Consider the following 15,655-nt stretch of genomic DNA (forward strand, 5'->3'; position numbering starts at 1 on the left):
CCAGCATCCTTTCTTTCCTCCTGCCTGCCATGACAGGGAGCAGGGCTAGGCCTCAGTGCAGTGCACCCCAGGCCTGTCTACACTGCCCTGGCACACATCAGCTCTTCAGATCCAGTCTACACACCCTAAAATCCATTCCTTTAAAGTGCAGATGTCAGTAGTTTTAATATATTCACAAGTTTGTACAACTGTTGCCACGATAATTCTGGAACATTCTTATCACCCCCTAAAAGAAATCCTGTAATCATTAGAGTTTAGATAGTAACTCCCAACCTCCCTGCCCCCAGCTCCTGGCAACCACCAGTCTACTTTCTGTCCCTGTGGATTGATTGATTCTGGGCATTTCATGTAAATAGAATCGTGCAACATGCAGCCTTTTGTAACTGACTTCTTTGTGATGTCTTCAAGGTCCATCCATGTGGTAACGTGTATCAGGACTTATTTCCTTTAAAAAAAATTCATTGGAGTGTGGTGACTGTACAATGATCTTCCCAGGTAGCTCAGCTGGTAAATATTGTGTTATTTTCTACTTGCTGCTGCTAAGTCGCTTCAGTCATGTCCGACTCTGTGTGACCCCATGGACTGCAGCCTACCAGGCTTCTCTGTCCATGGGATTCTCCAGGCAGCAAATCAGCAGTGTGTTTACATATGTCCCCTCTTTTTTGGATTCCCTTCCCTTAGGTCACCATGCTGCTGCTGCTGCTAAGTCGCTTCAGTTGTGTCCGACTCTGTGCGAACCCATAGACAGCAGCTCACCAGGCTCCTCCGTCCCTGGGATTCTCCAGGAAAGAACACTGGAGTGGGTTGCCATTTCCTTCTCCAATGCATGAAAGTGAAAAGTGAAAGTGAAGTCGCTCAGTCGTGTCTGACTCTTCGAGTACTGAATAGAGTTCCTTGTGCTATACAGTCAGTTCTCCTTAGTTATCTGTTTTATTCACAGAATCAATAGTGTATATATGTCAGTCCCAAATCTCCCAATTCATCCCACCCCCATACTTCTTTCCATTTTATGGACAATTAATGTTCCACTGTAGGGCTGGGCCACTTTCTCATCAATTGATGGACACTGAGGCTGTCTGTCTCCCCTTTCCTCTGTTAGAAATAATACTACTGTGAACATTCAGGTACACATTTTTGCTCCCAAGAGTGAAATTTCTGGGTCCACTGGTAACTCTCAGTCTTTGAGGAACTTCCAAACTGTCTAATGGCTGCACCAATTCACATTCTCACCAATGAGGCATGAGACTTCCTGTCTCCCTACACCCCTGCTGACATTTGGAATTGTGTCTTTTCGCTTGTAGCCATCCATGTGGGGGTGGAGTGGTGGTAGTTTGTGAGGGGTCTGTGGAGGCCCCAGAGTTTAGGGGGAGCTGGCCCCACCTTTGCCTGCACTGTGACCTGACCTTGGTGTGTCACCTGGCAGCCCTGATGGTTAGTGGCATCCTCAGCAGTGTTATCAGCAGTCTCAGGCCCTCCCGGCCCTCGCAGATGTGTGGGGTCCTCTTGAGAATAGGCTGATGGCACCGTGGATGCCTTCCCGAGTGAGAGGATATGTGAGTGGTGCTCCAAGAACCCCTTCATCATAAAGTGGGTGTGGTATTGGGGACTGAAAGCTTCCCAGTCCTGTGCTGAGCAGTGTCACGGCAGAGTGTTCCTAGGGTCCTGCCTGGTTTCAGGACCAGATGAGGGATGAGGACAGAGGCCACCTGCTGCCCCTCACATGGTCCTTGCAGACCTGGCAGAATCCCTTCATGCCAAGGTGCATCTTCAGCCCAGCGTGTCCCCACACCAGTCCAGGAAGGTCCAGGTTGCACATAGAGGCAGAGGCCTGCTGATAGAGCAGGGGGGTTGGAGCCTTTGACCTCTGTAAAAAGATGAGTGATGATAGGTCCCCTGTAAAGAGGCCACAGGATCGGCCGCTGACCTCCCTGTTGGAGGGGCTCTCTCCGTTCCCACCCTGAGCCCTGCATTTCCTGGCTACTGGGGGTCGGGGGGTAGGGTGGGTGGAGCCTCTGTCCTGACCTGTTAACCTGGCCTCCTGTTTTCCCTGTGAACAAGTCCACCAGTTCAAAAAGAGACTAGACTGGAAGAGGAAAAATACATCCAGCTCTCCCTGCCATTGTGATGGCCTGGCTTTTCTACATAACAGCTGGGTGGCATGGAAAAGAGGGTTTCCATGGTAACCAATTACAGCTCATGATTGGTGGAAAATGGCAGAAATATCCTGCGTGTGAAGTTATGCCGGGCAGGCAGGCACAGGCTCAGGGGCTGCTGTTTTAATTTCCTGGGCCGATACTTCTCCAGGTAGAGGTGGCAAGTGGGTTTGTGTACAGCCGTTGTTCATTCAGCCTGGTGAGGCCGAATGTGACTGTGGTACCTTGGGGTGCCTGGAGAGGCCTGGGCATGCCTAGTGAGGTCTGCAGGTACCTGGGGGAGGCCTGAGGGTTCCTGGTCATACCTGGAGGGGCCTATTGGTGACTGGTGGGGTACGGTGAGATCTAGTGAGGTGGTGGTACTTGGTGGTGCCCGGTGAAGCCTAAGGTTACAAGACAAGGCCTAGTGGTAACCTGGTGGCACCTACTGAGGCCTGGTGGTACCAGCAGGGCCTGATTGTACCTGGTGTAGCCTGGTGAGACCTGCTGAGACCTGGGGGCTCCTGGTAGTACCTGGTGGGGTCTCGGGGTGCCTGATGGGATCTGGTGAGGCCTAGTGACACCTGGTAAGGTGCTGGCACTTGGTGGTACCCAGTGAAGACTGAGGTTACAAGATGAGGCATGGGAGTTCCTGGTGAAGCCTGGTGAAACCCAGTGATCCTTATAAGGCCTAGGGGTGTCTGTGAGGCTGAGGGTGCTCAGCGCTGCCTTGTGGTGCCTGGGGGTGGCCAGTGGTATCCTCCAAGCCAAGATCACACCTGCTGGAAGCAGTGTCTCACTTCCCTGGGGGCTGGGCTTGTGTCTAGATGCACAGACAGGTGGGAGAACCTGAGCTTCTAAACCTCAAAGGGAGCTGCCCTTGGTGTGCGCCTGAGGGACCCCTCGCTGACCTGAATCTCTGTGTGCGAGGCTGGCCTGGTCCCTGCACCGCCCTGGGCTGGCCATGCCGAGAAATTGCACACCGGCAGCCTCTTGATGCGGAAACATTAGCATAATGAGCAGTTCCTAATTTCTGCAGCCAAGCACTTTCTCGTTCTGATTAAAAAACCAAGGCCTTATTATTCTGGGATCTGTCTTTTTTGGCACTTAGCACTCATTAATACAAGTTTCTTTCTTTCAACACACGGATGTCGGGGGCACAGCACCTTCCTGGGTGTTGGCGAGCATAGGTCAGCCCTGGGCACGTGGACAGCCTCATACTCACTCAGGGGCTGAATTAGTCCCTTTTAAAGTCATATGACAGCCCGGCTAAGAAACGCTGTCCAACTCTGCTTCCACAGGCCTGGTTCCGAGCAGGGTTGGCAGCTCAGCTCACTGAACACGCTCGCCCACCCCTGCCCGCCACCATCCCTAAATTCTAGCTTTGTTTCAATTTTCAGATTTGACATTGGTGATGAGCTCTGATTTTGAAGGGTACCTGTCCCCAGCCCTCAATTATCTAACTAAGCAGGTGGGAGGACCTGGGGGCCGGGTTCCCCTACCTTGCATGTGGCCACATCCTGACCTGGCTCCATCCTGCCCAGGCCCAGCACATGCTCAGCCCTGTGTGCCCTCCCCAGCCTCCCCACGCTGAGGACGCAGGGGACAGGGTTTGCCAGGGCACCTACATGGGAGGTCAATGTCAGCAGAGCAAGCACTTGGTGGAGCTGGTGCCTTGACGAACTTTCCGCTTCCGGGCAGCACATCTTCTTCTGAGCGAGATCCAGAGGCAGCCACAAGTCAGCAGCTCTCCCTGTGCACACATCATGGCATTTGAGGCCACAAGCCTGCTTTCAAATAGACGCATCCGACTGAAATAGGAGGCTGAGGGGGTGGGGGTAGCAGGGAACAGGGCCCGGCTGGAGCAGCAGGTGTGGGACTCTATGCCCCATGGGAAGCCCCACAGGATGAAACCCCCCGTCCTTCCAGACGTCAGGACTGGCAGCTGTGAGCTTAGCGTCACTCACCCGCGAGTGGGGACTTCTGTGACCCAGAGCGACATGCCCCACAGGCTGAAACTCCCCGTCCCTCCAGACGTCAGGACTGGCAGCTGTGAGCTTAGCATCACTCACCCGCGAGTGGGGACTTCTGTGACCCAGAGCGATGTGCCTGGCTTGGACGCAGTGTGTGGACACATTGCTGGCTCTGCTGTCCCCTCCCTGGTTCCCTCTTTGTATCTCTGTTTTATTCTAGGTCAAAGCAAAGTGGGATGGAAGACCCCTGAGGTCATCATCTCTTTGGGGGCTTTGGGGACTCAGTGTCCCTCCTGTAAGTGGATTCTTTGACACCAGCTTGTCATCAGCTGGCCAAGTATGGGAGAGCTCCTGCGAGGAGAAGTGGGTCCTGACGAATGAGGTTGGGCCTGTCCTTCAGCGATGCTAACAGAGCGGACATGAGTTGGCCTTTGAAGGGGACTAACGAAGGGTTCCATTCCTCTTTGGAAGTTGGGATTAGCGCTTGTTACTAGGAGAGTGTTTCCTTGACCTGGAGTGGGGGTGGAGAGAGCCCCCCGGGTGGAGGCCCCCACTGACCCTCTTCTCTCTTTCCCATGCAGTTCCATGTTCATCCGCTGGCCCGGCTGCTCCCTAGGAAGCCATGCTTGGATCCTTATAGCCATGTTTCAGCTTGCCCTGGATCTGCCCACGTGTGAGTCCCTGGGCCCGGGCCCCGAGTTCCGGCTACTGCCTCGGCCACCCCACCGGCCGCCTCGCTTGTGGAGTTTTAAGAGTGGACAGCCCGCCCGGATCCCTGCTCCTGTGTGGAGCCCCCGACCGCCCCGCGTGGAGCGCGGACACAGTCATGGACAGATGCCAAGTCCCCGGGCCCGACGGGCGCACAGACCCAGGGATCAGGAGGCCACTCTTGGGCCCAAAGGGGGGCTGGCCAAGCCCCCAGCTGCTGCCAAATCCAGCCCTTCCCTGGGCTCCTCCCCCACCTCCTCCTCCTCTGCAGGGGCCAGCGGGGCCCCCACGGACCAGCAGGCCCTCCTGCGGCGGGGGAAGAGGCACCTACAGGGGCCTGCTTTCAACAGCTTTGACTTCCGGGGCAGCAGGCCCACTACGGAGACGGAGTTCATTGCCTGGGGGCCAACGGGGGAGGAGGAGGCCCTGGAATCCAACACATTCCCGGGCTTTTACGGCCCCACCACGGTCTCCATCTTCCAAACGCGGAAGACAACTGTGGCCACCGCCACCACCACCGCCACAGCCACCACGGCCACTTCCGTGACACTGCAGACTCAAGGGGTCACCGAGCCCCTGGACCCCAGGAGTAGGATCCCAGTTGGGGTAAGCACAACGGAGCCTTCCACCAGTCCCAGCAGAGACAGTGGCCAAGACAGCCAGCCCCCGCGGGTTCTGGGGGAGACCTCAGGTACGCCCACCTCTTCTCTGGTTGGATTTGGGTTGTGGGGTGCTTTGGGAGGGTGTGGCTTACAATGCTGGGATTGCCTGTTTTCCAGCAGGAGCACCTAAAGCCATAGTACCTGAGGGTGAGATGGGGAACTTTGTGTCCATGAACTTGCACATGTCCATGTCCTGGCAAAGATGGGTTATGCTCTACGAGGAGTGGCCAGGCTCTTCTAGTGGATTAAGCGAGAAGGGAGAGGGTCTCTTCCTAGTAGTGACCTAGGGGTGGGCATGTACCCACCCTGCCTTTGTAGGGGGGTTCTGAGCCCCACCAGACATGGAGCAGCATCTTCTCAAATGCTAGAACTTAATCTCTGGGACCAGCCTTGGAGTCAGGTGTGAGCACATCTGCTGATGGAGGCAGAGTGTATGGCGTCTTCAGAAACTTTCCAGGGTGCAGCCCTCCAGAGGGGCAACTACCAGACCAACCCAGAGTTAAGAATTACCTTAAACAGCAGGAGAGACGGAGGCCAGGTTATCAGGAGGAATCCCCTTCAGTGTTAGCTGAGGCTGTGCGCACTGACTCGGGTTCTGGGGTATCTTGTCACTGAGGTCAGGTTAAGAGGTGTTTGGAGGACGGAGATCAGACAGATGGCTGTAATTCTGCCTGTGTCATTCTAGGTGCATGCAGACAATTAGCATTTCTTGATTTTGAAATATCTACTGCATCGTCATTGTTTCTTTCTCAACTCCAGTTGCTTCAAAGGGAGTAGCCCTTGGAAATCTCCCAGACCAAAGCACTTCCCTTCTCCAGTAGCCCCTTGTATATACTGGCTTCAGGCCAGCAAAGGGACAGCCCAGAATCCTGGACCCATTTGTTGCCACCCACTGCTAGCATCCTTGGCTTCTGTGAACAGGCCATGGCCCCAGGCCCCATCACGACTTTCAGGTTTAGTTTGGAACTGTCCATGCACATTCTTGACCAGTAGTAGTATTTGCTAACTTGTAATACAGGACATTCCTGTATGTTCCAGGGCATAAGCAGGAAGGGGATGGGGGCACTGTGCAGCCTCTCCGACCCCCGGCTTGCCTCTCTACTTCCTTGGAGCTGACACGGGTCCTTTTCAGAACCCAGGGGACAGAGAGAATTGCTCCTCAGGATCCCTGTGCAACCCAATTGCCACGCTGTCCCTTGCACTCTGCGTGTGCATTAGATTTTGCAAACTGGCCGGCAGGCAGGCTATGGTCATTAGTTGGACAGGTTTCCATAGAGTGGGTGTTCCATGACCTACTTCCTCTCTTCACCTGGACAAGAGAGCTGCAGTTTATCCTGAGCAATCTTCCCTAGAGAGTAACATATCTATGGATGCAAAGCCAAGCTCCATCTCAATGCTGGGGGCCATGGACCAGGATGGAGGGATGGAGGCTGTGAGCTTGGGAGCATCATGGGTGAGGGTCTGTAGGACTGTGCTTCAGCCGTCTCTCCTGTAGCCTCCTTCTGGAATCCACAGACTGTCATTCACTTCTGTGCCAAGCACCCAAGAGGCAGTTTACAAAGCATTAGTTTTTACCTCAATAAACTCCCAAGCCATCATCATAATAGAATTTAGTGGTGCATTCATTTATTGTCATCTCCCTGCCTACGTCACTTACTATATAGACATGGATGAGAAAATGAGTTCCCATTTCTTCCAAATTACATTTGTTATTACTAAAGTTAAACGCCCAGGACACCATTATAAGGCTTAGCAAATTAATTCACAGTACATTGGATATTGCTAATCCAACTTGACAGATGCTTATCTTGGAAAAGATTTATGGTTCTTCATAATATAATCTGGTGCTAGATTAATTTGTTTAGCACAACAAATTTAAATGGGGGAAAATATGTGTGTTTGCTTTTAACGCAGAGAAATGCTCATTCTGGGAAGTGATGCTGGATGCTGAGGAGGGGCACCCCACCGTCCTCAGCTTTGAATTCAAGGCGAGAAAAGAGAGAAAATGCAGAGATGTTTCCCCTAACTGGGCTCCTCCATGCTCAACTGGTCCTACAAAAGTGACCAAGCCCCAGAGCATTGAGAGCCCAAGCTCTGATGAGAATCCCCCTAGTGGTCAGATGCAGACCTAAGCCCCCCAACTCTTTGGAGTATGACCATGACTCACACTTTTTGGCCAGCAAGAGTGGCCTTGGGGATCCCAGGGCAGTGCTCTGGGGGGCTGTGTGAGCTGTAGTGAGCAGTACCTGCTTCTAAGCTGCAGATCTGCTGAACATAGCTGGGTGATTCTGGGAAAGTTCCCTTCTCTCTTCGCTATATTTTCTTCATCAGCATAATTAGAGCTTCAAAATATCTCTCCTAAAAGGTTGCTGTGAGGCCTCGATAAATCAATCCTGAGTACAAAATGCGATGCCTGGCAACCAAGAATCCTCCATCCACACCAGCTGTTTTCATACCTAGCAGGAATGACTCCAAGGAGAGGGTTACAGATGTCGAGGGCGAACAGGCCCAGACTTGCCCACTCACTGCACTCCGAATCTGGAATTAAGGCTTTAAGAAGAAATACAAAGAATTTTCTAAGTCAATTCTATTGTCCAAAGAACTGTCTCTAGAATCAGACTTAGGGAGTTTTTTTTTTTTAATAACCTTATTTATTTATTTTTGGCTGTGCTGGGTCTTTGTTACTGAGAGGGCTTTCTCTGGTTGCAGAGAATGGAGCTAGTCTTCACTGCAATGCGTGGGCCTCTCGTAGTGGCTTCCCTTGTTGTAGAGCACAGACTAGAGCAAAGGCTGGGGATGGACTTGGTTGCTCTGAGGTATGTGGGATCTTCTTGGGATTGAACCTGTGTCTCCTTCATTGGCAGGTGGATTTTTTACCACCAATCCATCGGGGAAGCCCTGGGGAGTTGTTTTATTTTTCTTTCTGTAGAGAAATGTTTAGAAGGGGAATGTTATGTTTTCTTCTCTTTCTGTAGCACAGACATTGGTGGGCATAGAAAGGGCAGGTGGCTGGTGATTTGAAGCCCTGTGAAATCTGTCAGAGGTAACATTTTATAGAAACACCGCTGGAATTGTCCAAGGGCCATACAGTGGTTGGAAGATCTCTCCTAGTTTTAGTGTGATGGTTAAGAGTGATGCAGCCTGATGCCAATCCCTGGCTTCATTTGTATTAGTTGTTTGGACCAGGACGACTTGCCTCTCCTCTTTGTGCATCAGTGGGAATTACACAACAAACCATCTCATAATGTTGTAAAAATTAAGTGAGATAGTATATGCCCGATCCTCAGTGCCTGTTACGGGGCTTCCCTGGTGGCTCAGCAGTTAAGAATCTGCCTGCAATGCAAGAGAAGCAGGAGACTCTGGTTCCATCCCTGGGTTGGGAAGATCCCCTGGAGGAGGGGGTGGCTACCCACTCCAGTGTTCTTGCCTGGAGAATCCCATGGACAGAAGAGCCTAGCGGGCTATAGTCCAAATAGTTGCAAAGAGTCAGACACAACTAAAGGGGCTGAGCATTCACGCACAATGCCTGTCACAGAACAGCTCCTCAGGATGCATTTGCTGCTGTTAATATGATAATGATGATGGTGGTAGTGACGATGGTGATGATAGAGATAGTAATGATAATGATGGTGCTGGTGATAGACGGTGATGATGGGGATGATGATGGTGGTGGTGGTGATAGTGATGGTGATGGTGATGATGGGGATGATGATGGTGGTAGTGACGATGGTGATGATAGAGATAGTAATGATAATGATGGTGCTGGTGATAGACGGTGATGATGGGGATGATGGTGGTGGTGGTGGTGATAGTGATGGTGATGGTGATGATGGGGATGATGATGGTGGTAGTGACGATGGTGATGATAGAGATAGTAATGATAATGATGGTGCTGGTGATAGACGGTGATGATGGGGATGATGGTGGTGGTGGTGGTGATAGTGATGGTGATGATGGGGATGATGATGGTGGTGGTGGTGATGATGGGGTGATGGTGGTGGTGGTGATAGTGATGATGGTAATGATGGGGATGATGATGGTGGTGGTAGTGATGATGGTGGGTGATTATGAGATGGTGGTGATGATGAGAGGATGATGGTGGTGGTGGTGATAGTGATGATGGTAATGATGGGGATGATGATGGTGGTGGTAGTGATGATGGTGGTGATTATAGAGATGGGGATGATGGAGAGGATGGTGATGGTGGTGGTGATAGTGATGATGGTGATGATGGGGATGATGATGATGGTGGTGGTGATGATGGTGGTGGTGGTGGTGGTGGTAATAGTGATGATGATGATGATGGTGGTGGTGATGATGGGGTGATGATGGTGGTAGTGACGATGGTGATGATAGAGATAGTAATGATAATGATGGTGCTGGTGATAGACGGTGATGATGATGGTGGTGGTGGTGATAGTGATGATGGTAATGATGGGGATGATGATGGTGGTGGTGATGATAGAGATGGGGATGATGGAGAGGATGGTGATGGTGGTGGTGATAGTGATGATGGTAATAATGGGGATGATGATGATGATGGGGTGATGGTGGTGGTGGTGGTGATAGTGATGATGGTAATAATGGGGATGATGATGATGGTGGTGGTGATGATGGGGTGATGGTGGTGGTAGTGATGATGATGGTGATGATAGAGATGGGGATGATGATGCTACTGGGATGTGATGGTGATGCTGATGATAGGGATGATGGAGATGATGGTAATTATGATGATGGAGATGACGGTGCTGGTGGTACTGGTGGTGAGGGTGCTGACAATGATGGTTATTATTCTTGGATGATCACTGGCTTTCTGCTCCACTTGATCTTCTCATGGTGAGTTCACTTGATGAGGTCATTAGATGAGGTCCCCATGCTCTCATCACTGACCTTGGTTCTCCGAGCAAAGATGTAGGTGATGCTTAGCCGGGAGCTGCTTGGGATGGAAAATCACCTGGCTCAGGTTCATGGAGGCGTTGAGCTCCAGCCTCACGTGGTGCTGGCAGAGGCTGCATGTCAGACGGTCAGCAGTTCACCCGAGGCTGGAGGGGAGAGCTCCCCACAGCGAAGCGCCTTCCTCCTGTGACAGCCCTCTTGCTGGTTGTGTTCCGAGTGTAGAATCACAGAGTCTCCCGGGGGGAAAATAGAAAGTCATTTCCCAGGCTTTAATCTTAATCCTGGGAAAGGGAGCCGTGGGGAATTTAAGGCAGCTGGTTTCAGTCCCCGCCTTTGCCCACTATGGTGTCTCCTGGGCACTGGCTACAGTTGTTGTTGTTTTGGTTGCTGAGTCGTGTCCGGCTCTTTGTGACCCTGGCTTGCAGCATGCCAGGCTTCCCTGTCCTTCACCATCTCCCGGAGTTTGCTGAAATTCATGGCTGTAGTTAGTACTCAGTGAAGATTTCCCAGCCCTGCCAGTCCTCGACCCAGCCCGCCGGCCCCTGGCCCCCTGCCTGCACAGATACAGCTGACACTTTCCCTACTGGCCCACACTCACAGCTCTGGGAAGGTGCACTGCTCAGGAGGCCAAGGTCCCCATCATCATTCAAGCTTTGTCCCCATTTGGATCAATCACAGATTCGTGACACCCGGCAGCTCAAGGATGCCGTGGCTCAGACGTCCTCCCAGCTCTGCCTGGTGATTTTTACATTGGAATCCACTCATGCGTTTCCAAGGGTGATTTCCAGGTTGCTTTGTCCTTGTCACCAGGGGCCTTCAGTGTCCTCTTTGTGGGATGGGCTGTTGTTGTCTTCTCTCACCCTGATGGTCAGCTGACTTGAACCGGGAGTGGGGAGACCTTGGGACCAAGTTGTATAACGATGGAGTAGTTTCTAGATGCCTGAATCGGAGGAGAAGGGGGTGAGAGGCAGATGGAAGGGACAGAAATGTGGTATTCCCCTTCTGTTTGAAGCTGTGATGGCGATTTAGATGCTGAGCCCCTTTTAAATAACTTGTTGGGTGTTTGCTACCAGAGAAATGAATCTGTCCTTAATTTAAAGATATCTGAAGCAAATGACTCATGAACTTCAAAAGTTTTGAGTGGCTTAATTGGTATAAGAGAATCAACGGACAAATGAGCATGTGGAGCTTTGCTAAACATGCTGAACTCTGTAGACGACGAGGCTGGTCTTCAGGGTCTTCATTGGACCCTCCGGGGTAGATGGGGTGTGGCCTGTCCTATTGGCTGTGGTTCTGCAGTGACCCGTCCTGGGCACAGGCAGGGATCCTGTGTGTCTGCCGACAGCTCTTGGACCTGTCCAGCCTCCCCAGGCACTTCCTTGCTTTTGCTGAGCAAAGCTGTGTTCACAGCAAGTGGATAAATGAGCTCTGACTCATTAAAGCCGACCTCGGATTCTCGGGAGATGACTCTGTCACTGGGTTCCTTTTATTCCCTTCACATGCTTCCTGCTCCAACCTATTGCAATGAGTGCTTCTTAAGTTCTTTGTTTCCCTCAGGGTTTCATTCTCCTTCTAAGAGCACCTTGAAATCTGGAAGGTTCTTCAATTCTTGTGGAACCCAGGTGCCTATACTGCACTTTCTGTCTGGAAGCCAGGGCCTTCCACACCCCTGGGCTGTTGTCCTCACCAGGCCCTGGGGAGCTGCAGGAGGAGGCCTGGATTGATGCCTCCTCACCCTGGAAACCAGTCCTCTAAGGGTGTTCCTGGGGCTGCCGGCCACCCAGGGCCTGGGGGTTGCAAGAGACACGCCCTGTAGGACACATGTCCGCTCACGGGAACTGCACTCACAGATCCGTCTAATATACGGTGGATTGAATTTATGGCTTCATCCACTCACAGGGGAATGATTCTAAGCATTGTGATTAAATACTAGATAGAACATCATTTTCAGCATTTTTATTTGACTATGTTAAGGGAACCTGTCTCAGAGTTTCTAGCTTCTGATCAATTGCTCAGGAAACTGTTCATTCCTTAGTTGACATTAAATGTTGCACCTCGGGGTGGAGAGGGGCCAGGAAATGGAAGACCCATCCCAGTGCCCTCTTTTCAAGGAGTTTAAAAATTTCTCTGGGAAAGCCAGACAGGGAAGGGCACAAGAGAGGCAAATGACAGTTAAGGACACTAGCGGGAATGTGACAAACACCATGTAGGCTACAGCTCAGTTGTTATTCTGCAAACTCGGATCGGGGAGGAAGAGAGGATGAGATGAGTCCTGATGGGTTGGGAGGGTGAACAGGGGCAGAGGCTGGGGAGCCTGGTGCTCCTGGAAGCCTGGAAGCCTGCCTGGTAGAGGGAGTCTTGTGGTTGAGGGGCTGAGGGCCGACGCCAGGACGGTCTTCTTGCCTCTAGAACAGGAGCTGGAAGAGAAAACCTGTGAGGGCCCTGGGCTAGCTCACAGCTAAGACAGGACCATGAGCAGCCCTGTGTCCTTCTGCCAAGAGCTGGAGGTACAGCCTCGATGCTGCTTCCCTCCCGTTTTGTCATCAGTGAAAGGAGGGCCTTGGGGAGCTTTGGCCTGCTGGCTTCTAGCTTCAACAACCTGCCAGCCGGGGGCTGAGCAGTGGGCCCAGCAGTTCTCAGGTGCAGGCGAGCTCTAGGGTCAGCAGGCAGATGCTGGGAAGGGGGTTTCAGAGCCACCGTTTGGGGTGAGATGTCACCTGTCCTGTTCCCACCGCCGCCCCCTCCAGCCCAGGTGTGGCCCTGGGTTACAGTGAGTACCGTGAAATGGCCCAGGTGAATACATCTGGGGAGAAACTGTGCCCTCACCTGCAGCAGGTAGGTTCCCAGTGAAGCCCAGGGCTCCCTAGAGCCCCCGCCCAGATCCAGAGACCCGGTTCCGACTGCCTCTGGGTGGCGGACACGCCTTGTGGTCACCAGGCCTTCGGTCTTTGCTTTCCATGTGGTCCATTGACTTAAGCCTGCTGTTGTTTTTAGTCACTCAGTCACTCCGACTCTTTGCGACCCATGGACTGTAGCCCTTCAGGCTCCTCTGTCCATGGGATTCTCCAGGCAAGAATACTGGAGTGGGTTGCCATTTCCTACTCCAGGGGATCTTCCTGACCCAGGGATCGAACCCTAGTCTCCTGTATTGGGGGCGGATTATTTACCACTAAGCAACCAGGGAAGCCAGAGTCTGTTGTTAGGAGGTGATGATTGGCAATGGTAGAGGAGGAAGCTTACTTTTCTAGAAGTTTTCTTTAGCAGCAGGGATACTGAGTCTGTCTAGGGAGCTGCATGGGGGATGAAGTCAGAGGTGGGGGGTGTTGGGGGTATGTAGCAGAGAGAGCCCCTGATTTGACCAGACCTGCCCTGTGCCGTGGCTGCCCACCCGCAGGCCAGTGGTGTGTCCTCAACAGTACACGTGACCTCAACGGGTCCTAGCTCCCCTACCTGCAGAGCTGGGAAATGCCTTCGACCCTGCGAAGCTGTCCTGAGACTTGACGATGTTGACCCTGGTGGTGCGTGGAGCTCTTGGGAGGGCCTGGGTAGCGCTGACGTGGTGGAGTCCACCTCCTTTGGGGGATGGAACAGTGCCAGTGCTGGGAGAATGCTGCTTATTTTATGTCCTTCAAATGCTCCCCAAAGATGTTAGCAGGAGGACGAGGGTGTTCAGGTGCACAGCCAGCTCTATGGCAGCTCTCCAGTGACCTTTCTCTGCCCTGGAAGGGTTTTAGCAGCTGGAATTACCCCCTGCCTCCCAAAAACCCGGCAGAACCCGCCAATGAGGCACATCAGCAGCCCATGTGTGGTTTGGGGGGCATCCTACATGGGGGAGATCAGGGGCTGGACTTTCCCTTCATGAGGGCAGCTTTCTTCTTTCCAGACACCCCCTGTACATCTCCCCACCACCCCAGTAAGTAGCCAGGAAGCACTTGCCATGCTCCAAGCTCGGCTTCACTCTCCTTTTTCTTAAACTGCCTGGGGGTAGGGATGGTGGTGCTGATGTTGATGGAGGCTGGTGGGCCTGGGCCCCACCCTCCTCACCCCAGGCCAGGGCTCTTTCCACGACTCTGCGGGGGCCTCCCCCCACATACCCCTGTTGCCTGAAGCTTCAGCACATCCTGATTTGAGGTGTGTGTGTGCTTAGTCGCTCAATCGTGTGCGACACTTTGGGCTGTAGTTTCTCTATGTGGTTTCATAGGCAAGAATACTGGAATGGGCTGCTGTGCCCTCCTCCAGGAGATCTTCCCGACCCAGGGATCGAACCCTGTCTCTTGTGTCTCCTGCATTGGCAGGCAGAGATTTGAGGGAGTCGGGTCCTGAGTCCAAAAGGAAGCTGACTGCCTTATTCATTTGGATAATCTGGGCCCGTGTGTGAGGTCCAGTGATGAAAGAACCTTCCGTGTCCTCTTGGGCCTTTAAGAAGCCCCGTTGAGGTGGTGGTGGGGGGGCTTCACCATCAGAGCCCAGCCAGGGTAGATGGAAGGGTCACATGCCCACATGATGTGATCTCACATGCTGTCCGGAAAGGCCAGCAGCTCAGGTCCCGGCCAGGACTCTGGGGGCGTGTCCTGAGGCTGAGAGCAGAGCCCCTGCGAGGTGCACGCCGGGGTCCCTTTCTGTCCCCACCTGTACATGCGGGAGGACGCCAGTGTCCTCTGTGGAGACAGAGGGCAGGAGGGATGACTTCGGGGGACAGTAGTGACTGGAGGAAGCTGGGCTGGGTGGAGGATGCTGGGGGCAGGAGAAAGAAAGATCAGGGCTCTAGGTCAGGACCCCTGCCCCAGCCGGATGCAGAGCCTGGGTTCCTGGTGCACATTTGCCAATGTTGCCTTAACTCACTTCCGATGTACCTTTTCATAGAAAGTACAGCCTGCCAAAATCTTTGGTTCTAAAAACTTGTACAGTGCTTGAGTGCCTCTGACTGATTCAGAGGCAACACAACGGAAGGTTCCTTAGAATAAATTCTGGTCTGTGCACAACTGGGAGGCGGAAGGAGGGGCTCGAAGGGCCTCCCACCCCCCTACCCCTGGCCTCACCAGGAACGTGATGCCACATGAGCTGAGATGGGTATGTCTTTCTGGGCCTGGAGGGCAGTGACTTTCTGAAATGGGGAGCAGCTCTCTGGGACAGATTAATACAGATTCCTTCCCATATGCTTGGTGGTCAAGTTCTGGAAACTTTGGTTCTTCTTAATCGTGCAGAAACATGGTGGGTCTGTGCATGGAGCCTAAGGAGGCGCTCCGGGCTCAAGAGTGTTCAGAGCTCAAACGTGCGGCAGGAC

General features: G+C 52.8%; 1 protein-coding gene across 1 annotated transcript in view; it reads left to right on the forward strand.

Annotated features, from left to right (window-relative positions):
* The window catches only part of AJAP1 (adherens junctions associated protein 1), a 129,497-nt gene that overhangs the window by 56,323 nt on the left and 57,519 nt on the right, over nucleotides 1-15,655 (forward strand). Inside the window, exon 2 of the mRNA XM_070384466.1 lies at nucleotides 4,687-5,504. Coding sequence (XP_070240567.1) covers nucleotides 4,687-5,504 — 818 coding nt within the window. The remainder of the gene's footprint in view (nucleotides 1-4,686; nucleotides 5,505-15,655) is intronic.

This window comes from Bos mutus, chromosome 16 (assembly GCF_027580195.1).
Source record: "Bos mutus isolate GX-2022 chromosome 16, NWIPB_WYAK_1.1, whole genome shotgun sequence".
Lineage (NCBI taxonomy): Eukaryota > Metazoa > Chordata > Mammalia > Artiodactyla > Bovidae > Bos > Bos mutus.